The 24,195-nt window shown below is 36.8% G+C and overlaps 1 protein-coding gene and 1 long non-coding RNA gene across 2 annotated transcripts in view; one reads left to right on the forward strand and one right to left on the reverse strand.

Moving 5' to 3' along the window:
• The window catches only part of LOC102017828, a 41,963-nt gene extending 32,943 nt beyond the window's left edge, over positions 1-9,020 (reverse strand). The window contains exon 1 of the long non-coding RNA XR_259092.1: positions 8,938-9,020. This is a non-coding gene — a long non-coding RNA (uncharacterized LOC102017828). The remainder of the gene's footprint in view (positions 1-8,937) is intronic.
• Cdh20 (cadherin 20, type 2) overlaps positions 1-24,195 on the forward strand; it is a 202,265-nt gene that overhangs the window by 152,664 nt on the left and 25,406 nt on the right. Inside the window, exons 2-6 of the mRNA XM_005373010.2 lie at positions 687-1,083; positions 8,097-8,391; positions 8,934-9,053; positions 11,486-11,653; positions 15,996-16,183. Of these exons, the coding sequence (XP_005373067.1) occupies positions 838-1,083; positions 8,097-8,391; positions 8,934-9,053; positions 11,486-11,653; positions 15,996-16,183 (1,017 nt within the window). The 5' untranslated portion in view covers positions 687-837. The remainder of the gene's footprint in view (positions 1-686; positions 1,084-8,096; positions 8,392-8,933; positions 9,054-11,485; positions 11,654-15,995; positions 16,184-24,195) is intronic.

The raw sequence follows: 24,195 nt of genomic DNA on the forward strand, positions 1-24,195 counted from the left end.
AAAAAGTGGGAAAAAAATAAAGTCTATTGTAAAGCATTAACAGCCATTTGCATCCTAGAAAGGTCACATTAGCAGCCCCTATCAGTGCTCCAAAGCTGAAGCAGTAGAGTGTGAAAGGAATTCTCCAGAGCTCAGAGAAGGAATAAAGGTAGAAGTGGCCCATGGCTGCTTATAAATGAAGCCCAAGATTCCTAGTATTATTAATAAGAGGGGTAGGCACAAGATAATGGTGAGCAGCAAAAAAAGAGTTGACTTGGCTTTTTTTTAATAAGCTAAGAAAAGGAGGTGAGCTAATGGAAATATTCATTATTAACTGTAAATTTTTGAAAAGAATGCTAATTTTAAGAGTTTAAGAGTCATAAATAGTCAAAAAGCACACTATTAATTTTCAAACCAATCAGTTATATGGTATAACCCTCTAAAATTAAGTTACCATTGGGAAGAAAATTATTCACTACTTTAATTGCCACTAATTCCACATCCAAAGGTTTGGATTGATTATAGAAAGATATGTTGTCTACTTTGTATCCAAATATTATTTATTACTGAAACATTTCTAAAGCAATAACCAGCTGACTATTTCATTGCATAAAACTTGAATATTTACTGATGTTTCTTTAAAACTTGCTCTTGCTCCAAAGGAAAGAATTTGATGCCATCACAATGTGTTTTCTTTAACTTGACAGGAAGCAAACTTCAAGCAGACTGATTTAAATCTAGATCTTACTTGGGAAGCATAAATGTCCAATAAACTGTGTGTTGTATTTTAATCTGGAAAATACTCAAGCTCCAGGGGCTTATCATCCTATACTTTACTTTCTGAAACCCTGCAATCCCATGTGGACTTCTGGTAGAATGAGCAATGCAAAGAGTTGGCTTGGACTCGGCATGTCCTTATACTTCTGGGGATTGATGGACCTTACAACCACCGTCCTCTCAGGCACCCCAACACCTCAAGACGAATTAGAAGTACTCCTGTCAGACAAGCCACATTCACATCTGCGAATAAAGAGGAGTTGGGTTTGGAACCAGTTTTTTGTTCTGGAAGAGTACACTGGAACTGATCCATTGTATGTCGGCAAGGTAAGATGTACCCAGTACAGAAATAAATTGTTGGGGTACCTGAGGTTGAAATTGAGTATGTGACTGGGGATACAGCTCAGTGGCACAGTACCTGCCTAAAAAGCACAAAGTCCTGAGTTCAATTCCCAGTATAAAAAAAAAAAAATCAGAAAGAAAGAAAGAAAGGAAGGTTGATTATGTGTATGAATTAAGTGGGAGGAATCATTTACCCTGTGTCTGCGGCCTAAGGAAAAGTTCAACTAGTGACATGGTATTTAAAACCTAGCTAAAATACAACTTTGGCTTTATTAAATAGAAGTAAAACTAGAATTGGGTGTAAAGTCTCAGAACCTGCAAGAGCCATTCCATTCCCAACAGAGGCAGCAGCAGCCTCCTGAAAATAAGAGGGTGGGGCAGAGAGAATAAGAAACCAAAGAGAAAAGTTTTATCCTTTGTAATTTTTTTTCAAAACATGTCCACAGGTATAGCCTGAGGCCCAAATTTAATGAAAAAAAATAAAATATTCTTCATTTCAGAATATCCTAGCATGTGCTTTAGGATAGTTGCAAATAATTGATCAATATATTTATAAACAATATACTTGAATTCCTTTGATTTATCATCATTTCATCATTAAGCCTGTCTTTCTCCTGTGTTTACTTTCTTTGGGTGTTAATCAGAGACCATTTTGTAAAAGCAACCAAATGACAGCCAATGGAAGACAAGGAATTAATTAGAAAATAAATAATTCATTCAAACAATAATTTAAACACTTGTTTAGCACAAAGGCTGAGAGCATGGGTTTCAGATTCAAACACATGTGGTTCAAAGCCCGGCCCTGACAGGTACTTCCCGAGAAACTGTGGAAAGGCTAAGCCCCAGCTTCCTCAACTTTCCAACTGCCGGCCACTTCTCGAGAGTTGCCTACAAGAGTTTATTCTAGCAATCAAAAGCAAGGCCTCACACATGCTAGGCAAGTACTTTACCACTGAATTCTACCTCCAGCCCTATTTATTTTTTGAGACAGGGTCTTATTTGGTTTCCCAAGCTTGCCTCAAACTTGTGATCCTTTCAAACACATCACATCCCAAAAAGGAACCCTTTTTTTTTTATTTCACAAATCTAGTCTTCGCCAGTCCTTCCTATCTCAACATTGCTTTCACACAGTTACTAAAACTAAAGACCTAGTGGTCACTCTTCCCTTTTCCTTGTCCCTGTATTCTCTCCATCTGCAAATTCTGTTAACCCTATGCCAAAATAAATTCAAAATCCACCACCTCTCTCATCTCTACTCTGATCATTCTCTCCCACTCAGGCAAATACCTAGCCTCCAACCAGTCTCCTCTTGTCTTGTGTACTTGCACTTCTTCTAATATGACCTTTTTAAAAATAAATCCAATTACATCACCCCTCTACATGAGTCTGTTCAGCGTCTTCCCTCTGACTGTTTAACCTTCTAAATGCCTCCCCACAGATTAGTGGCGCAGCTTGCACTGTGGCATCCAAACATGTCCTATGCTATACTTTCCTTCATTCTTGTAATTCCAGGGACACAACCTGGAAATCCCTATGACTTAATGAGAGCTTCCTGTATCATTCCCTCATAATGAAATGCCCTACCCCTGTCTTGTCCCATGGTCAGCTGCTCTTCCTTCTTTAGTATTAATTTTGAACCTAAGGTGAGTGCTTCTGGTAGATTCTCACCATTATTTGTTTTACACTCTAATCACAACATGCAATATTTATGTTTCACAAGTCCATTGTCTAAAGCTCTTGACTAGACTAGACATTGCTCCTATGTAATTCTCAGGGTCTAACTTGGTACTTATCACATAAATGATGCTTTAAAAGATTCTTAATGAATGATAAATAAAAGGATTAAATAAGCTAATGCATGTAGAATGCTTAGCATTATACCTAGTCAACACTGAGACTTAAATCATCATGACCTTGGAGGAGTAAGTGGTAACAGTAGTAGTAGGGAGTTCATTAAAAGAATTTACCAACTCTGTAATGCATACCTAATGTAGCTGCAAGGGACCCCATGGCCTCAAAATATGTGGGTTTTATTTATTTATTTATTTGTCCCTCATGTACAATCTGCCACCCTACCTATTAATATTTCCTTGCCCATTTCTCTCAGATTCATCTCTTCATTCTGGGCTTCAACATTACTACCATCATCTGTTCTTCATTAGATTAACTGAATAGGCACTTTGGCTTTGTTAAATAGAAGTAAACTAGAACTGGGTTTGGAGGAAAAGTCTCAGAAACTGCAAGAGCTGACTCCCTGGGCAGAAGCTCCACCCATCCCTCCTTCAGGGCAGACATTTATACCCTCAAAGCATTCACTCCTGCACGTAGCTGCTCTGATTAAGAAAGTGCTGTACCTCTCAAATACTTAGCAGAGCTCCTGGCACTCAGTTCAAGGACTTCCCCCCTTTCTCATCCAAATCCCTCTCACAATTTCTCAAATCAGGAACTCTTCCAAGCCAAGTTGAATCTCCTTTCAAGCCCTTCACTAAATCATGTGGCTCACACCACATTTGTCCTCAACCCAGACATGTGTCCATGCTACTATCCTGCCAAGGACATGCTCCCCACTCCTAAGCCACATTCAAATTTCTTGGGTCCCAGCTTAAATGCTGCTTCTATCAGGAAGACATCTTTCATCTACTTAGAATTCTAAAGATTCCGACATTCTTGATATTGGTAAAACATTTCTTGCAAGTAGACACAGATGATTACTGCCAAAAGAAGTTTGAGAAAAGAATTCATTTGTATGGTGTAAGAATTCATTTGCTTTGTGCTCTCTTACAACTGAAAGGCCTCTGCCCTCCTTCAAAGATTAGAAACAAAGATACTGTTCCCCACTTTTGTGTAGGATAGACCTGGCCATGGAAAAGTACAAAAAGACAAAGGTCACCAACATTGTAATGAACTAACACAGTACTCTGTGTCAGTCAATTCACATAAAGCAGATCACTTCATCACTGTAACAATTCTGTGAAGCAAGTGTAATTAACTTAGAGAGCAGGCTCAGGGAGCTTATGTTCACTGCTCAAAGTTACACTGAAGGTGGCAGATAAAGCCTGGATCAAAAATATCCAACCCTCTTACACTTACGTGTCCAGGGACTTTAGATTTAGCCCTGAGGACACAGAGACAAGTAAGGTGGAATAAGAAATCTAACTGAGCCTGACAGCTTCCTGAATCCTTTCACATTGGCCTTCAGGAATATTTAGCTACTGTAGTACTCTCCAGGACTCACTATGAGTACTAACCCTAATTACCCTTAACCAGGATACAGAATAACTGCACACCCCACAGTCATTTGGTACAATCAGCACACCAGCAACCAGGAAAGGTTTTAATCTCTGCTGGGTTTGTTATCTCCACACAAAGAAGATAGAGATATATTCACATACTAAGCACTTTTCCCCTTTACTTTCTTTTTAAAGAGAATTCATACACCTTTCATTCTCTTTACCCCAGAGGCACTGAGCTTATCATCTTAAGATCTGGATGTCTGTGTAGAAAGACTACCTGAATATTTGCTTATTTCAGGGAAGAGTATGGCAACAATTATTAGCTGTAATTGGTATTTCCTTCTAAAACCCACAATGGGCTTTCCAGGGACAAGGTAGTGTTGAGTGAAAACTAGATTATATTGATATATGCAAAGCAGGATTTTCAGGGAACATATGTTTGTGCATGAATCTGTGGGTCTAAGTCAGGCTGAGTAACATTATGTGGGTACTGTTTAACCACAACTGTAAGCATTAACCACATTTCCAGAATGTCACAAGGCATTCTGAAAGATGACAAAAGGAATAAAAGCTACCCTTCTTTTCAAAATCCTAAAAGAGCTGAGATGTTTGAGATCTGCAGCTACTTTCCATAATTCACCACTGATTTGGCCTGGTGTGGTAGCACACCTGTAATACCAGCACTTGGGAGGCTGAGGCAGGAGAATCATTGCAAGTTCAAGACCCGCCTAGGCTACAGAGTGAGCTCAAGGCCAGCCTGAACTGCATAACAAGACCCTGTCTCAAAAAGACAAAAAACAAACAAACAAACAAACAAAAACACCACTCTTGGCTGAAGAATTAACAGGGTAAGTGAAATACTCACCTGTCTAGATTTTTTTAGGGAAAAAAATGTTTTCCCAGGATCTACATATGTGCAAACCAGGAAGCTAGAGGGGAAAGAAGGAACTTGCTCCTTTACTAAAAGTTGGCCCTAATTTTGGAGGCTTTTTCATCCTCGTAGCCCCGTAACACCCTCTCAGGAGCACCAGAACCACCAATGCCATCCCCTTTTCAAAGGCCTGACTCCCAGGTTTTTAGAACTCTGAAGGAAGAGGCTTCTCTAAGTGCCTATGGCTTCAGTCCTGGGGGAGAGGGGAGCCCCTCCACCATTTAGATGCCAGAGCCCCAATCCTTGGACTTCTGTGGCTCCCACCAGAGAGGACCTGGCTTTCTCCTGGAATTCCCCTCTTGCCTTTTCAGTCTTCTATAGTCCATACCCTCTTAATATAAATGGTGGAGGTTTTTTTTCTGGACAAGATCCTGTACAAGTGGATCCTACCCTGCTTCATAGCTAATACTCTCCCTTTTCATGAGGCCCCCTCTTGCTTCTCCATTACCTCCCTGTCTTCTCACTTTCTCTTGCAAAGAAGCAAGCATACATTCAAGAAGCCAGTGAAAGATGCTAGCTCTTTTCAAACAAAGGTATAACATGGTTCCACAAAAAGCTTTAGCCCTACCCCTTGACTGTCCATTCAATAAACTTCTAATGGGTACATTTTACACATTAAGACCCACACCAAGATGAGGGCTATATGGTCCCTACCTTCATGGAATTCAGTCTGGGGAGTTCAGCAAAAATAACAGATCTCAGCCTCAGCCCAAATTCCATTTGACATCAGCCTTATCAATTTCAAGAACGAGGATATCCTCTTCAGCAGCAGTGACTTCAGAGTCTATTACTTATTATGCAATATCTAAGGGCAGAGCACTAACACAACATCTAGGTTGATTTCAAGTATGTTTAGTTTTATACAGTTCACAGGCCAAAATTTTTAGATGATAAGCAGCAGACCTCAAAAAGTCCTTGACATTCTACACCATAACTTTATGTCAGCTTCTGTCTACCCTACTACCACACACACAGGGACCAGATAATCTGTCATGCCCTAAATTAATTTATTTCAGTGTAAGTTTCATACTACATGCATTAAAATCCCTCCTCTTACACACACACACACACACACACACACACACACACACACATTTTCTTCTTCAAGAAACATCATGAAATCTTTGTCCCACCCTCTACTGAGAAGCACAGTTCCAAATGGAATACATTTTCATTTCTTTGTGCCCAGATCCAGGTGAAATGTCTTTCTAGTCTACACCATAACTGCTGGGCACTTCTCCTTTTTTTAACTTACATAAATGGAAGATTTGGGTTGTAAAAGAAATATTAATGAATATAGCACATATGGAATGAGGAAATGTAAGATCTTCACATTCTACAATAAATACATTAAGAAAAAAAATTCACAACTAATTTTTTCAGTCAATATCATTCTCTTGTTTCCTTTCTACATAAGAGACAGCTGAGTTCCTCCAGGCAGCAAAATCGTTGCCTGATTTGGCCAGGAGTCAATTTTAGATCAGCTCAAAGCCAGCCACAACCTCCAAAGCCATCCCTGTCTGAGGATACTGTGAATGCATTTCCAGGTGTCTCTTGGTGTCCGTGAGCCTTAATCCTCAGAGTAGCACTGCCCTACCAGTGCTTCAGGCTGCCTTTGGCAACCCTGGCCATTGGGCTATGACAGTAAAAAAGCCTTCAGGTAGTTTTGCCCTTACTTCTATGCTCCTGGAGGCTTGGAGGGACCAGAAAGGAGCTGGGTGTGTCAAAACCCTTTTCTCTATGCAGGTATTTGTAAACATACAGCATGTTTTCTGATTGTGCCTCATATTTAACTCCTTACCTAAGCTTAACACTGGTTTTCTGTTTTATAAATTTATGTCATGAACTTCACTGAGCTATGCAAAATGCTAACAATGCAGGCAATGGCAGTTAGTTGTGCTGACTAAATTTAACTAATTTTCTGCCCCTTTAGAAAGAAACTGTTACCTATAAGATAGCATAAAAGTTCAAAGTTCTTGCCCCCCATACACATTACCCACAATTATTACTGCAGAAATTTGTTTCTAGGCCTTGATACAAAAATAGTACTCCTGAGCACCTCTAGAGAGATATTCAGAAACAATCTGGGATAAATACAGTTTGACGGGCAGACAGAAAAACACCCATAACTGAAGCACCTGCACACATACTTGAGTGATTCAATTATGAGCCCAAAACTGAGTCCCAGCAAAAGGAGAGATACAGTGATATAATTTAATCAGTATTTAAATTCCATATGACACTTGCAACATAAGCACAGTTCTAACTGAATGAAATTACAAAATTGGGGTCACATACTGAGGAGTTGTAATAGTCCCTGAAAGTCATGTATTATTTCCTCTATTATGGGAGCTGTTACCTTTTAATGAATCACTTCATCAGATTTTCAACAATGTTAAATTGTCATAAGTTTTTGATACTCCAAAAATCAACTTATAGAAAATTTTTAAATTTTTAAAATATTTAGGCTTATCCCTTTCTTTTCGTAGTTGTAAATGCAAAGTTCCTCTGTGTTAGACTTGCTTTTATTCACAGACTGGGATCTATACTTTCCAAAAATGTTTTCTATATTTCTCAAGGAGAAGAATTTAAAAATAATATTAAGTTCAGGATACTGAATATGAGATAGAAAAACTTTATTTATCAATCTGTATTTTGTCTTCAATCCAATCCTATTCAAAGCATAGTTCTTTGCTGACAGACTTTTTAAACACTTGAGTGAAAAAACGCATTCCTGTGTGAAGGGAGGTCATAAGTTTGTGCCAAACTGAAAATCAATTTATTCCCAACACCTGTTCATACCCATAATGAGACTGTGGTGCTTTTTCCTCCAGCTTCATTCAGATATGGATAGGGGAGATGGATCCATCAAATACATCCTGTCAGGAGAAGGCGCAGGCATCGTGTTTACCATCGATGACACCACCGGCGACATCCACGCCATCCAGAGACTTGATCGAGAGGAAAGAGCCCAGTATACTTTAAGGGCTCAAGCCCTGGACAGGCGAACAGGCCGTCCAATGGAGCCAGAATCAGAGTTCATTATCAAAATCCAAGACATCAATGACAATGAACCCAAATTCCTGGATGGACCTTATGTTGCCACAGTGCCAGAAATGTCACCAGTGGGTAAGGTGGTGATTCACTGATTTTCACAAATAGCAGTTGCCCTAAGGAAAATCCATATCTAGATGGATGCAGAAAAAGAGAATATGCAGAACAACTCACAAATTTTAAAAGTAAACCAAAAATGATATTCCTTTGGCAGGCAGAAAGCTATTTAGACAATGGAATAAGCCATAGCATTGTAAATGACAAGCTTTGTATTGCTTTCCAGTTCTGATTCTTTAAAAACAAAAGAAGAAATGAACAACAGACAGATAGATAAATAATATTTGATTCATAAGGAAGAAGCATTTTAGTATTATCAAAGAGCAATAAAGATCCCAAAGACTGTGCACCCTTGTTACTAAATACACACACACACATGCATACAAGTAACTATTATCCTCATTAAACAAGTACAACATAGGAGTTATGGAAGCTTGACTTAAGACTTTCCCCAGGAAACAAACATAAGGAGTACAAATGCTTTAAGACTGACTACTCAGGATTGTGTCTGGCCATAAGCAATTGGACTTGAACAGATTTCCATAACTTCTCTTCCTCAGGTACCTCTGTTATCCAGGTGACAGCCACAGATGCTGATGACCCGACCTATGGCAACAGTGCCCGGGTAGTGTACAGCATTCTCCAGGGCCAGCCATATTTTTCTGTGGACTCCAAAACAGGTATCTGATGCAAGAGTCAAGTCAGAGGTGTTTCCTTTATTTCATAATCCTTTGTAACTATTACTTATGACAGGCCCAACTCTCGTTTTCAAGGATGTTCCAGGGAACGTATTAACCTGCAAAGACTGTTAGAAGCATTAGAATTAAAAGAGCAAAATAGCACTGTATTGGGGGGTGACAGTAGCACTTTGTGTAGACAGTGTACAGGGGCTGATTGGAGAGGCCAAGCCCTGTCTAAACAGAAATATTTTCTCATTTGCCTCCAAAAATCCTATGGTTATACTGGATCCCTGGGGCCAAGGTCTTTTATAACTTCAAGAACCCAAAAGGACTGACGTATTCACCTGGACTCAGTCTAGCATTAGAATTACTGATTTTGGAACTAGAAAGAAGCTTTGGGGAATCATTCAGCCCACAACCTTAACAAATAAGGAAACTGGGAAAGAGCGAGCTACCAAAGTTCATCTATTTGCAGATAAGTCTCTTGATATGGGATCTGATGTTCTTTTCCTGAACCACCAAGTATTGAGCAAAACACAAGGCTACAGTGAATGGCTGCTGGGGCAGAAAGGTCGTGATGAAAGTGGAAAGAGCACATGGGATGTGGCCGCTAAAAAGGCAGACTCTGAGGAGCAGGTTAAGAGGAAAGATGGTGGAGAGAACTGAATAGTTAAAGAGCAAAGTGGCAGAAAGGCACAAACCAATAGAAGTTTGAGTGTTTGTTTAATTTGGTCCTGAAAACTTTGACTGCAGTTTCTATGTTTTAATCTATGAAGGGTTCCCTTTCATACGTTTGAGTTGAGCAGAAATAATAATTGCTATATCTTCATTTTATACTTGTGCCAGGATTTCTCCCTTTTAAAATACTTCAATAAAACATTGCCATTTTTTAACCCTTCCAATAATATTGTGAAGTAGCAAAATATAAAGAATTATCATTATTCCAATTTCACATAGGGAAAAACAGAGCCCTAAGAAAAGAAACTTGAGTAAAGAAACTTCATATAGGTAAAGTCAATGGTGAGTACCCAAAGTCACCTCTTTATTTGAAGGAGAAAAAGTACATTTCTATTATTAGCAAACTGGCAGAATTTTCTTTTCCCCAGAAGTCCTAATGATAGGCATTCAGAAAATTGTATCATAAAAGTAGAATGTGAGGGAGTGTAAATTAGCAGGAGGAAAAAAGATTGCAGCTAGGGACTTCAATAAAACAGTAACTTCAACAATTCTTCTAATAGGAGAGGGAGAATGAAAGTGTGCCCACAGGGAGGAAAAATACAGAGAGGAAGGGGGTAATGTGTCCTCATCTTAAGAAGAATCTTACATTATTTTGACAGCTCCTAGGGAGCATCAATAGTGTTAAGGTCAAAACTACATGAAAAGATAGTTATTGCTGTGCCCAAGAGGCATTTAAAAAAGAAAATTTTGCATATTTCACTTTAGAATATTATTATCAAATGCAATATACACATTGCATAGAATAATGGGGACAGTTTGTTCTTCCCAGTCCCTTCCCTTGTCATACAAATGGTCTATTTAGTCATTGGTCATGCCATAAACTTATAGCAAATGAGACTTTGGTCTTTACCTAGTATATACAAAAAGTTTTTCTAAAGTAAAGGGTTAAAAAGGAGGTAAAACATTACAGCACACCCTTGGCAGGATCAAAACAACACATTTTAATGGATTTGGTTTAGACCCCTCCTCTTAAATGAAACTATCATCATCCTACTATGATCAAACTGCTACTTACTGCCTGGAGATGTTCATCTTTTATGCACAGTAAAAACGAACTACTCACAAGCACCTTTCATGTCTGAGGTCATGGAATTCAGTGAAGCACAGAGGTAAGCAGAACATAAAATAAAGAATGAATATGTAACAAAAGGAAAATTGAATCAGAATTCTAACACTACTTACAGGTAGTGAGGAGGCAGGAAAAAGTAGAGTAGCAAGCTATCTAAAGAAGAATAATGTACTCTGCGAGGGCTCTAAGGGCTGAAGAAAGAGCTGAAGGAGAATTACCTAAAATCACAGATTTGTAGACATATGAGGCTTTGTTTTCTAAATTCAAAGGCCCAGTTTTCCTTGGTTCAACTGAGCAGTCTGAAATTGCCTTGGACTGTAATTCCCCAGTTCTGTAAGAGAACCACTGCTGCCACCTCCCGTTCTCACTCAGTAATGTTGCCAAAAGAAATCAATCCTTGGAGCCTTTCCTGCTGGAATAGTGTTTATTCATTATGTGTTTTGCACAGCACCTTTTTTTGTTTGTTTGTTTTTCAAAGCTGAGTTTTTGTCTCAAGTTTAATAAAATGGGAGAAATGCCATCTCCACTCAAGGCATTTATTGCGTGCAAGGAATCTAGAAATGAACCTTTTATAAGCTGAACTTATGGCTTTGATTTTAAAAACAAAGTCATTTCTATCCTGCAGGTGTAATTAGGACAGCACTCATGAACATGGACAGAGAAGCCAAAGAATACTATGAAGTGATTATCCAAGCCAAGGACATGGGAGGGCAGCTTGGAGGACTGGCTGGGACTACCACAGTCAACATCACCCTCTCAGATGTCAATGATAACCCACCCCGCTTTCCCCAGAGTAAGTACTTAACCAACAAAAGCACGGTTCTTCCGCTTGAGAGACACACCTGTAACAGAGGTGCAAGAGAAAGGCCAGTCTGAGTAGACCCAATTATTCCTACAATCACTATGAAATTCTACCATTTTCCACCTGAGCCTCAGCTTCCCGTAGCACTTATTTAGTGTTTCTCAAACATTTTTTCACTAGTTCCCCCATGTAAGCCCTTCTTAAGACTTGCTTTCTGTTTGCCACAGCCACCCACCCAGCAAAAAGGCAAATACTAAGAGCCAAGATTTGTTGGGTAGAATTGAACTTTCATAGGCACATAAACTGACATTTCTAAATTCTTTTCACCACACCCCGACAACATACATACACACAAAGCAAGAATGAATTTCTGCCCCCTACAGGAGGACGTTATATTAAAAATGCATTTATTGAAACTACACCAAAGCTGCAGCAGAGCACACCCACCCATCTGACCATTTTAACCAATCAATTCACAATAGAAGCTGAACATTTGCTTTGTAACAGCATTTGGCGTGAGGGGCAACAGATATTCAAAACCTAGTCCCCTTGCCCCTGTGAAGGTTAGAATCCACTGTGAGCACACATTCTATACATAGGAAAACTTAATCAATAAAGAGTATTTGGTGTGCCACTTGCATAGTTCACAAGTGGTATAAGTAAGCTTACTAAGTCGATTGACCCTACAGTACAGAAGAATAGAATGTAATAGAATAGTTTGCATAGGGATTGGGTTTTTGTTCACAATAAACCAGTATGAATGAAGACTTTCCAGACAGATGAGACTCCAACAGAGGATTAAAAAATAGAAAGGATTTATATAGGCATAAAGAAACATATTCCAGAATGGGGAAGCCATTCATTCATTAAACAAACATTTGTTCCAGACAATGTTCTAGGTATAGGATACAGAGCAGTACAAAAAACTCTGCTCTCTCAGAGCTCATGTGAATATATATATAATATTTTTATAATTTATATAATATTTTTATAATACATATGTGCCAAACCTTTCATATGAAACTCCCTATATCATTTTATGGTCAAAAGATTCCTAAAACTCAAGATATGCTTTTTCAAATGTATTGTATTTGTTTTCTCTTCCCTTTTCTTCCTTTCTTTATTTCCTCCAGTAGTGGGGATTGAACCCATGGGTACTCTAGTACTGAGCTATACTCCAGCCCTTTTTATTTTTGAGAGAGGGTTTTGTTAGATTACCCAGGCTGAGCTCCAACTTGAACTTGGGATCCTTCTGCCTCAGCCTCCAGAGCACTGGAATTATCACTATGCCAGGTTTGTGTGTTGTATTTCTCATGGCAGCCTGAGAATAACTTTTGAGCAAGAGACATAAAGAAAGTCTAATTTGGTATTACAGGATAGGCTTCCAAAAGCATAGACTAAAAAGCAGGAGAGCTGTTGAGTCATTCAGAGTGGTTCCAGACTTGAGCTGAAAAGGACTAAAGGAAATAGCTGAATCGAGTCGACAAATAAGAGATACAGACTTTTGCTTCTTGATTTCAAGGCTAAGCAAACTGAGGCAGAGGATGCAGTCAAAGATGACAACAGCGTTTTAAGTCTAGGTGACAGGCAGAAGAATTGTACTACTAATAGAAATAGAGGATCTATAATAAAACTAGTGGCAGGGAAGGAAGGAGACAAATTCAGATCTGAATATGAAGTGACAACAGAACAATCAGACGGAATGTCCTTAAGGAAGGTGGAAATATAGAGCTATGATAATAGAGCAGAGCCCCAGAATGGAGATGTGAGTTTGAAAAGTGGATGCCTGAAGGCAGTAAGCTGGAAAAGTGAGCACAGCAGACACAATTTCAGGTGAAATGGAGTCCCCCCACCCGCCCCCAAAAAAGAAACTAAGATAAAACAGAGTCAAGCCATACTACCAGCTGAATAGATGCATTTCGAATCAGCTAAATCAAATGAACCTTTTATTTTATCTGTGTAAATACAGGAAGAGAGCTCAAATATTTACACACAACTGGTATGTGCAGTTTCCTGAGCATTCATAAAACCAAAAGGCAGGATACCAAGTTAAGCATTTTACAAATGGTGGTGGCTACGAAGCTGAGTGGCCCTATAGTACGGAACACGGAACAGTTTGTGAGATGACACAGGGAGTGACATTTTGTTCCTTTACTGCTTCTGTGAGTTCCACCTTCATAGTCATGAAGGGCTCACACTGCACACAACTGTACACTGCAAATTTTTTGAACATCCTTTAATTATTCAACTTTTTAAACTTGGCACAAGACAGGATCTCTGACGGAGGCACAGGGGCAGAAAAGCAAGTTATTACATAGCTCAAAAGTGTAAGGATTTGGACATATTATAGGAAAATAATGTCACCCCAAACATGGCAACTTCACAGTGGCATAACACAATAAAATTATGACCAACATTCCAATTTTGCCTCCCACACCAAAATCTCAATGCTATTCTAAAGGACACACTTTGACCAGTTACTCTTTCAAAACTGAGTAATAATGAAGAATCTACGGTAGGATGGAAGTATGGACTATGCTTCATGGAAAATAAAATGAAACAACATAATTTAAATCTGTGCCTCTAACCATTCTTTGCATATTGCTTCCCCTAATATGGTCATTATTTTTGCACTTCTTAAAAACCTTGTATTTAGTGGGCATGGTGGTGCACAGCTGTCATCTCAGCACCTCCAAGGCTGAGGCAGGAGAACTGCTGCAAGTTCAAGGAAGCCTGGGCTACATCTACATAGTGAGTTCAAGAACAACCTGAACTACATGGAGAGACCCTGTCTCAAAAAAACTGAAAAAAAAAAAAAAACCAACAAAAATAAACTTACATTTCATCACCATTAAATATTTTCCCATCTACTTGCTAAAACTAAGTTTTAATGACCTCACTATTCCATAAGCCTTTCTTGGATGATCTCTACCATTTTATTACTGTTCTGACTTCATTGTAGGAATTCTGCTTAGCCTCCTTTTCACAAATATTACCATAACTGATTATGTGATGCTGACAAAATACTCCACCTGTTCTTTCACACTGAACAAACTCAATTGCTTTTAACTGAAACAAGATCAAGATTTTAAGCTAATTATTTCTAATATAACACAGTATGTTTAGAAATTTTATGTGCGTGTTTAAACATGTAACACAACTTTCCTGGTGTGGAGAAAACTGTAGGCAGATGCTCCATTTTACAACAGCAAAGTGTAATCTATATGAAACTTTAGAAGTGAGTGAAAAAAGTGAACTTCACACATCTGCCAACTTAGTACAGTACAGAATTCCTGGCTCATATTTGTAAGCAACAGGCATCATGTCTTCTGGGCAAAGTGTGGTCCCATGAGCTGCCTAGGTATCCTCAACCTCCTCAAATCTTGTGAAGAATTAAGCCCTTTTAACTTCAGATTTCTCTGTAGTTTACAACGCATATTAGAAAAGAGATCACATATATATTGAAAATACGATTATACAATTTTTTTACTTAGTGTACATTTGACAAAATAATGAAGAACATCAAGAAATTAACAGAGAAAGTAAGTTAGCAAAGATACGACTTCATGAAAATGAAAATAAATTGACTTTAATTGTGAATTAGAATAGCAAGTCAAAAAGGACAGTATTACTACCTCTGTTCTTCTTCTATATGTGGGAGTATTTTTGGTATTCTATACTGGAACAGGAGAACAAGTGGCACCAGGGGTCCATTCATGAAGAAGTAGATAGAAGTCTTAGCTGCAAGGACATGTTGATGGACCACAAATGGAGTTGGTGGCATTTATGCCCATTCTTCTCTGTGCCATCTCCTCCTGTACATACAACTGATCTCCATCAGCTCTGAGCAGGTGACCCTAGAGACAAGAATCAGCACATTGGCCAGGCCATGAAGCCAAATGTGGCATTTCAAATACAAACAATAAATGTGTACTTTGTAACTACAATGTTTTCTCTTACTCAGAAGTAACTAACATTTAAGGAAATATTTCCATTCATAGGGAATACCAAAAGTTTGGAAAGCAAGGTACTTCCCCTCACTCAGAAGATAAGAGTCACTGGGTTGAGAAGTAGTTTGGCTTCTATCCTGTTCTACTGTTAAGATTTTAGTGAAGCTATCCTGACTTCTTATTGAAGACCCACTGCAGGCTAAGACCTACAAGACTGTTTGCTCAGTCCCTCTGAATCTCAGTTTTCATCTGTATAACTCCAGGGTTTAATTTTTGAACCAAGAAAAATGTTTTGCACATAATGCCTGGCACGATGTGATAATGATGAGGTGTTTTTGTAGTGATAAATTATGAAGAATACCTATTCCTGCTTTTCTTCACAGAACATTATCAGATGAGTGTGTTGGAATCTGCTCCAGTTAGCTCCACAGTGGGGAGAGTGTTTGCTAAAGACTTAGATGAAGGAATCAATGCAGAGATGAAATACACTATTGTGGATGGAGATGGTGCAGATACCTTTGACATTAACACAGATCCCAGTTTCCAAGTTGGCATCATAACTGTGAAGAAGGTAATATAACTCCTGTTTCCAAATCATTTTCATGGATATTTTAAATATAAAATTCTAATGATGTTTGTACTATGGATATGTACTGACTTAAATGCTCTGATAAAAGCCTTTTCCTATTATTAAAAATATATCGCTTACTCCTTGTGCTTATCTGTGAACATTGGCTATGCTACTATTTTACAGAAAGGGTAATGGGTCATGATAAAAACATTATAACGATGCCATTTCTCCTACTTAGCCACTTAAAAAACTGTTGTGGGACCAGGGATATAGCTCAGTGGCACAGCACCTGCCTGGCAAGTGCAACATCCTGAGTTTGATTCCCAATACCAAAAAAAAAAGAAAAAAAAACTGTTGTAAGTTAATTCTCTAATCATGTTAATGATTTAATCAATATTTGAATCACACATACTTACCATAGTGTACCATAAATAACAACAAAGCAAGTTGTAATGATAGTTATGAATTAATAAATAACATGCAGAGATTTTAATTGCTTCTTGATGATCCATAAATACAAATTAAACTTGAAAGAGTTTTTATCATAGTTCATGAGTGACTGTTACCACTTAAAGTCCTTTGTTTCATGGTAAGTACGAAGGTTTCTGAACATATCACTTCTTTCGGTGGTATAAAACATACATGGATAAATTCAGTTAGAAAATAAAATTTTAATTAAGAATTAAAACCTTACAAATAAATATGACAAAACACATTAATTTAAAGCATCCTCCTTCTCCATTTTGAACACATTTTAAAATCCAAGATATAATAACTACTAAGTGCAAACTATCTCCCAGGTATTATTCCAGGTCAGTGATGATCAACCTTTTAGAACTTTCAATGATACAAACAGCTGGCTGCAGCACACTTGCCATAGGTTTGTCACCGCTTTTCTAGGCATTTACTGTAGAGAGTAAATAAAAAATAACAGCAAAAATCTCTACCTTCATGGAACTTACATATTATTGAGGGGAAGGAGACAATCAAAACAGCAAATCATTAAAGTAATATGGTGAGTGAGAACTACTACAGGGGAAGGCGTAAAATAAAAGAAAATAAGGACAGTCAAGATGACTTCAAATTTAAATTTCTGATTGGGACTGGTCTTGCATAGAAGTGACATTTAGTCAAAGACCTAAAGTGAGCAGAGTCACAGCAGAAATGAGCAAGCTGACAACGTACCACTGTGAAAGCTACCATATAGAAAGAAGACTTTTGGTGAGACTGTCCATGGCTACTATGGAGAGAACAGAATACACATGGAGTTACTGAACAAAGTGGTCCAAAGAGAAGTGGTCCAAACAGAAGGGCAGCAGTGCAAAAGCTATGGAGTAGGCTCATTCCCGGTGTGTTTCAAAAACAGAAAAGGCATTTATAAGGCTAAAGACAGAGAAACTTTTAAGAGATGAAGTCAGAAAGGTAAGAAAGGACCAGACTGTTAAGCCCATATAGGCTGATTATAAGAACGTCAGTTTTTATTACTCTGAGTAAAGGAAGAAACAAATGGAGGATTTTATCAAATATGTGATAAAATTACTCTGTAAGCTATGTAGAGTTTTTTTTTAAAAAAACAACCATAAGGGGACAAAGATAAGAATAAGAACACTGGCATGGCTATTACAATAATCTAGGCAAGAGATGATGGTGGCTTCGCCCAGGGTGGTGGGAATGGAGGTGTGAGAAGCAGCCAGAATCTGTACATATCTTGAAAGTAAGGACAGTATGATTTCTTAAAAGATTGGATGTGGATATGAAAGAATAAGTAGAATCTCCTGAACAAAAAGACTGGCATTGCCATTAGAAATCTACAAGTAGAACAGATAGCAGGAGATGGATTGCAAGCATCAGGATACTGTTCTAGACATGCTACATTTGCAGTGCCCGTTATACACTCAAACAGAAATGTGTAGTAATTTGAGTTGCAGGAATCAGGATTCTGGCAAAGAGTTTTGGGCTAGAAATATAAATTTAAGAGTCCTAAACAAATAAACAGTACTTGAAGCAAATAAAATAAAATAAGATTCCCAAGGACCAAACATAGAAAAGGGACAGAAAAAAATGAGACCTAATGTATCCAACATGCAGAGGGCAAAAGAAGAGCACACAAACCCAAGAGACTGAAGAAAGACCAGGAGAGTGAGGGAAATCAAGGGACTGTGGTGTAATGCAGGCACAAAGGAAGCATTTCAAAGAGAAGGGAGTGATCACCAGTGACAAATACTGCTGAAGGTGAAAGAACATTAGAAATTAACCAAAGAAAAATTTTAAATTTTAAAAAAAATTAACCAGAGACTTTAGGAATACAGAGGTCATTGATGACACTGACAAAAGCAACAAGGCAATAATAAAATGTGGCACAAGGTGTATTTGTAGTAACTACTTTGTGTTGTTTTATAGAACTGAATTAACTCTGCTTTAGAAGGGAAGAAGAGTTACATGCACATGTTTGTTCTGCCTTTATTTAAGGTGCAATCAGATGCAGAGAAGGAAACGGGTGTATTCAAAATTCCACCTACCAAACATCTTTATGACCAGCTCAAAAAGTACAAAACGCTGAAATTGACTTGTGAATCATCTAATAAATCTGGATGGAATTAAAATATGCTTATTTCTTACTTTATTCTCATTCTTTAAGGATATCACAATGCTAGAATTATAAAAAGTGACTATAAAATCCATTTGTTGTATGACTTGGGGTTAAGAACTATCCCTACAAGATATCATATCTAAGTAATCACCAATACATTGTTAATCATGACTAGTAACTACACTCAAAATTTTGAATAATTATTGTTTCTTGAATGCAAAAAATTCTATTAAAAATGAAACAATCAGAAAAGGCTTTTGTGATGCTACCTAAATTTTATTTACACCCTATAACAATTCCAAATAATAACATTAATTTATGTTATACTATTACAATACCACTTAGATCTTATTATAAGACATTCATTTTTTAAAATATATTACTACAATTCGAAGAACTTCAAAGTATCTTTTCTGCAGCTCTCTTACCTGAGAAAAAGATTAAACCTCAAGACATACCATTGTCTCTCATTGTTATTACTAAAGCTGTATCTATATTTAATCAAAACATGTATCATTTTTCTAAGGTGATTTTGATATCTGTTCTGAACTTATGAGCAGCTAGAAATGAAATTAATAAAAAGGTCAAAAGTTGATAGATGGTCAAGTCACATATAATAAATACTGCAGAGGCTTTTCACTGCTCAGTCTATACCTCTGTATCAACACTCACTCAGCTGACCCACACCCATCTTCCCACTTTGTCATTAATGCCATAGAAAATTGAAACAAAGTTTTGCTTTTGATTTATTTCTTTTAGGCCTATTATTTGTCTAAAAAGCCCATATTCTTTTCAAAAGGAGAAATTAAGCTGAATTGATAGAACTGGGTTTTCATAAAACCACAATGATTACTACCCAGTACCATGAGTCCTTTTAACTTTTAAGTAATCAATCAATTGATTTTTAGTCTCTGAAATGCTCAAAATATATAATTTTCAGAATGTTCCTTATTCTGTGGGAGCATGATGTGCCATTTTCTACTCTTCAACAAGTCTTCCATCTGTCCCCATTTTACCTAGGAAGTCATAAATTACAATTCTTATCACTGTTTTATGTGCCACTTAAAAGTTCTTACCAATTTAAATGATACAATCCCTACTTATTTGTAGTTTATTTAACAGCTATGGTAGACAAAGACATATTTGCCTCACTATTATGAGATTTACTCCCTGTGCCAATTTCCATGGCATTCTGTCTACAAAGTAACTTTTGTTTCAATGCTGAATCAATATACAATCTTCAACGCAATAAAGTTCAACATATGCAGTACCAACAGCATGCAAAACACAACAGAAGGAAAATATGAATGGCTCTGACTAGGCCTGATTTACACAGGCACTAACAACTACATCCCATCATCTTCTGTTGAGCCCACAGCAATTGGGAGTTGTCTTCAACTGCAAAAGCATCTTTCCAAAGCATCAAAATATTTTAAAATGTGCAGCTTAGAATAAGTGAAATATGGTAACACAAAATCCATATTTAATCTGTCTGTATATATCATCACTCAAATAGTACATGCTAATTCACAGTGAGAAATTTTTGTGTTATTCAGTTTGGGAGAGGGTGCTACATTTTCAGTTGTAGGCCTTTCTAGGAACTGGGAATAAAAATCTAAATCATTGTCATTACATCTGGGAAGGAACCAAAACACAAAGAAGTATCTATAGTACAAAACAAGAAGAGCTATAATGGAAATACAATAAAATACTAGGGAAATCAACGCGTGAATACTTAATTCTTGTATTTCATTAACTTAACTAATAAAGCTGCATTACTATTTTGTGCTATCATTTTCATACTTTCACTTTCAAGGATATAATGCCTTTTCATTTTATGTGCACTAATTCCAGAAAATTTCTTAAACTTTGAACTCATGTTATTATTCTTTGATTTACCATTATAAATACAGATATAAACAATTATTTGAGGTTTAGAAAAATAGGAACAAAAACTATTCAAGATAAAAAATGCTAAACTCATGCATCAAGTCTAGGCAATTTAAAGCTAGAAGCACTAGTACAGTATTTTCTTTCAATTTTAAAAGTGAAAGTAAAAAATAATCTTAAATAGTTTTTAAAAATCATGAGTAACATTTAAAAAGAAACTAACAGCAATTAAACACTCACTCAAGTTTCTTCAACAGATGGTGCTACAACAATGGGGTACCAAATAAAAAAAACCTTCAATTATACCTCCAAAATATAAACTCAAAATGAATCATACAACTAAATGTAAAAATTACAAACATAAAATTTCTACAAGAAAACAGGAGAAAATCCTTGTGACCCTTACATGTCTTCAACATACTAGAATCCCAGTCTACAAAAAATTTTTTAAAATTGATAAGACTTCAAAATTAAGAACTTTTGCTCTTCAAAATATTCTGTTAAGAGAATGAAAAGACAAACCCTGGTGGTGCATGCCTGTAATCTCGGCAATCTGAGAGGTTGAGGCAGGAGGATCACTTCAAGCCTAGCCTATGCAATTTAACAACTTAGTGAAACCATGACTCAAAATGTAAAAAACAACTTTTTTTAAAGGGCTGGGAAAATGAGTGTACCTAGACATCATAATGTTAAGTGAAATAAATTAGATGCACAAGCCTAAATGTTGCACTGTTTCTCTTATACCCAAATTATAAATAAAGAGCAAAATTAAAGATAATAGGAAGTAAGGAGATAGGTCTTTCTCAACTGGCAAGGGGATCAAGAGATCAAGTGACGGGACAGAAGGGGATGAAAAAAGGAATGAAGATGTGTAATGTACATTACCAACTCCATATAAGGAATTTAAACATTATGTAACACAGATATAGAGTAATAAAAAAATGACTAAGGCTGGGGAGGTAGCTCAGCAGGAAGGCTCCAGATTCAATCCCCAGTATATAAAAAAGCAAAAGAACAAAAAGACAATCCACAAATTGGGACAAAGGAGTTGCAAACTGAATTTGTGATAAAGGACTCAATTTAAAGAATTCTTCAAGCAAGCATTTAAAGACATATCATTAAGCATTAGAGAATAATAAACCAAACCATAGTAAGAAACCATTTCATACACAGTATGACAACTAGTTTTTTCAAAAACTGATAAAGTAGTAACAAGGATATAGGGAAACTAGAACTCTCATAAATTTCTGGTCATGATGCAAAAGATACTCTCACTTTGAAAACTAGTTTCAAAGGTACAAGTTATACACTTATCAAACAATCCTGAAATCCTACTCCTAATAATTAACCTGTGAAATGAAAACTTATACTCACACAGAATGTTTAGAATGCTTTTATTAATAATTGTTAAAAATTGAAAGCAACCCAAATATACTTCTTGTCGAGCTTGGAGAAGTCAACTTTTGTACACCCATACAATGGAATATTACTCTACAATAAAAAGGAATAAACTACTTATTCATACAATATGGATGAATCTCAGATGCATCATGCTGAGTGAAAGAAACCAGACTCAAAATATTACATACTAGATAATCTGTTTTAATATTTAGATCTTTGATTCATTTTGACTTTAATTTAGTGCATGGTGAAAGACATGGGTCTAGTTTTAGTCTTTGGCATGTGGAAAGCAAGTTTTTCCAGCACCATTAAGGACTTCTATCTAGGACATATAAAGAATTTTTAAAAATCAGGCCCCCACAAATTCAAAGACCCAATCCAAACATGGGCATCTGAGATGAATACACACTTCTCTAATGAAGAGATACTAATGGCAAATAAATACATAAAAAAATGTTCAATGTCATTGGTCATTCGAGAAATGCAAATTAAAACAACACTGAGATTCCATCTCACTCCAGAAAGAATGGCTATCATCAAGAAATCAACCAATAACAAATGCTGGAGAGGGTGTGGAGAGAAAGGAATCCTATTCCACTCCTGGTAGGACTGTAGATTGGTGAAACCACTGTGGAAATCAATTTGGAGATTCCTCACAAAACTAGGATTGAAAGTCCCATTTAACCCAGCTATACCCTTCTGGGTATTTTCCCAGAAGAATTAAAGACATCATACCACAGCGATATATGTGCACCCATGTTTATAGCAGCACAATTTGTTATAGCTAAATCTTGGAAACAACCCAGATGCCCATCCACTGAGGAATGGATAAAAAAGATGTGGTATTTTTATACAATGGAGTATTACTCAGCTATTTAAAAAGATAATCTCGTGACTTTTGTAGGTAAATGGATACAACTAGAGACCATACTCATAAGTGAAACTGATCAGACCCACATGTGTAAACATCATATTGTCTCCTTGGTGGAGGAACTTGAAAGACTAGGTAAAACTCAAAACGTACAATAGATGATAGGAAAGGGAAATAAATTGCTCAAAGGAAGGAACAATTGGGATGAGGGAAAGAAGAAAAAAGAAAGAAGGAAGGCAGAACATAAATATATATGTGAATAGCTGCGATGACTGTATTGCTGATGTCTGATGGTGTACTGAAATGAACAGTTAATGCTATTTTTTATGTTCTGATCAACTTTGCATGCTTGTGTCTGGTGGTCTGAGCAACTGATTGGAAGGTAACAATATGCAATGGAATTACAGTAGTGAACTCCTATCATCTTGTCTAGTGAAACTCTGTATTATCTCCAAGATTTTACTGAAGAATTATTTTCTTATTCTCTTTAATGGTTTGAGCAATCTTTCATTCTTACATCTGATAATCTGAGCAAAGTAGTTGAGGATAGCAATATGCAATGTAGTAACCACTGTTGATATATATTAATTTGTCTTGAGACCCTGTATCACTTTGAATGTTTTTGCTTTGATTTGTTTGTGTCCATGATACTGGTATGCTGCTAGTGTTCTATTTGTTCATTTGTTTGTTTCTCGTGTACTACTCTCTTCAAAATAATATACATATATATATATGAATAGTTGCAATAACTGTATTGCTGATGTCTGATGGTGTATTGAAATGAACAGTTACTGATTACAATTTTTAATGTTCTGATTGTGCATGCTTGTGTCTGGTGGTCTGAGCAACTGATCTGAAGGTAATGATATGCAATGGAATTACGTGAACTCCTACCATCTTGTCTAGTGAAACTCTGTATTATCTCTATTATTTTATCAAAGAATTATTTTCTTATTCCCTATAATGGTTTGAGCAATCTTTCATTCTTACATCTGGTAATCTGAGCAATGTAGTTGAGGATAGTGATATGTAATGTAACAACCACTGTTAATTCATATTGTTTTGTCTTGAGACTCTGTATCACTTTGAATGTTCTTGCTTTGATTTGTTTATGTTTGTGATACTGGTATGCTGCTACTGTTCTATTTCTTTGTTTCTCATTTACTACTCTCTCTAAAATTAAAAAAATAAAGAAAATTTTAAAAAATAAACTTACTAAAAAAAATTCTGAAGGAAAGGATAAGTCAAAAAAGGGAATGA

The sequence above is a fragment of the Chinchilla lanigera genome, unplaced genomic scaffold (assembly GCF_000276665.1).
Source record: "Chinchilla lanigera isolate Chin_1 unplaced genomic scaffold, ChiLan1.0 scaffold00001, whole genome shotgun sequence".
NCBI classification, from domain to species: domain Eukaryota; kingdom Metazoa; phylum Chordata; class Mammalia; order Rodentia; family Chinchillidae; genus Chinchilla; species Chinchilla lanigera.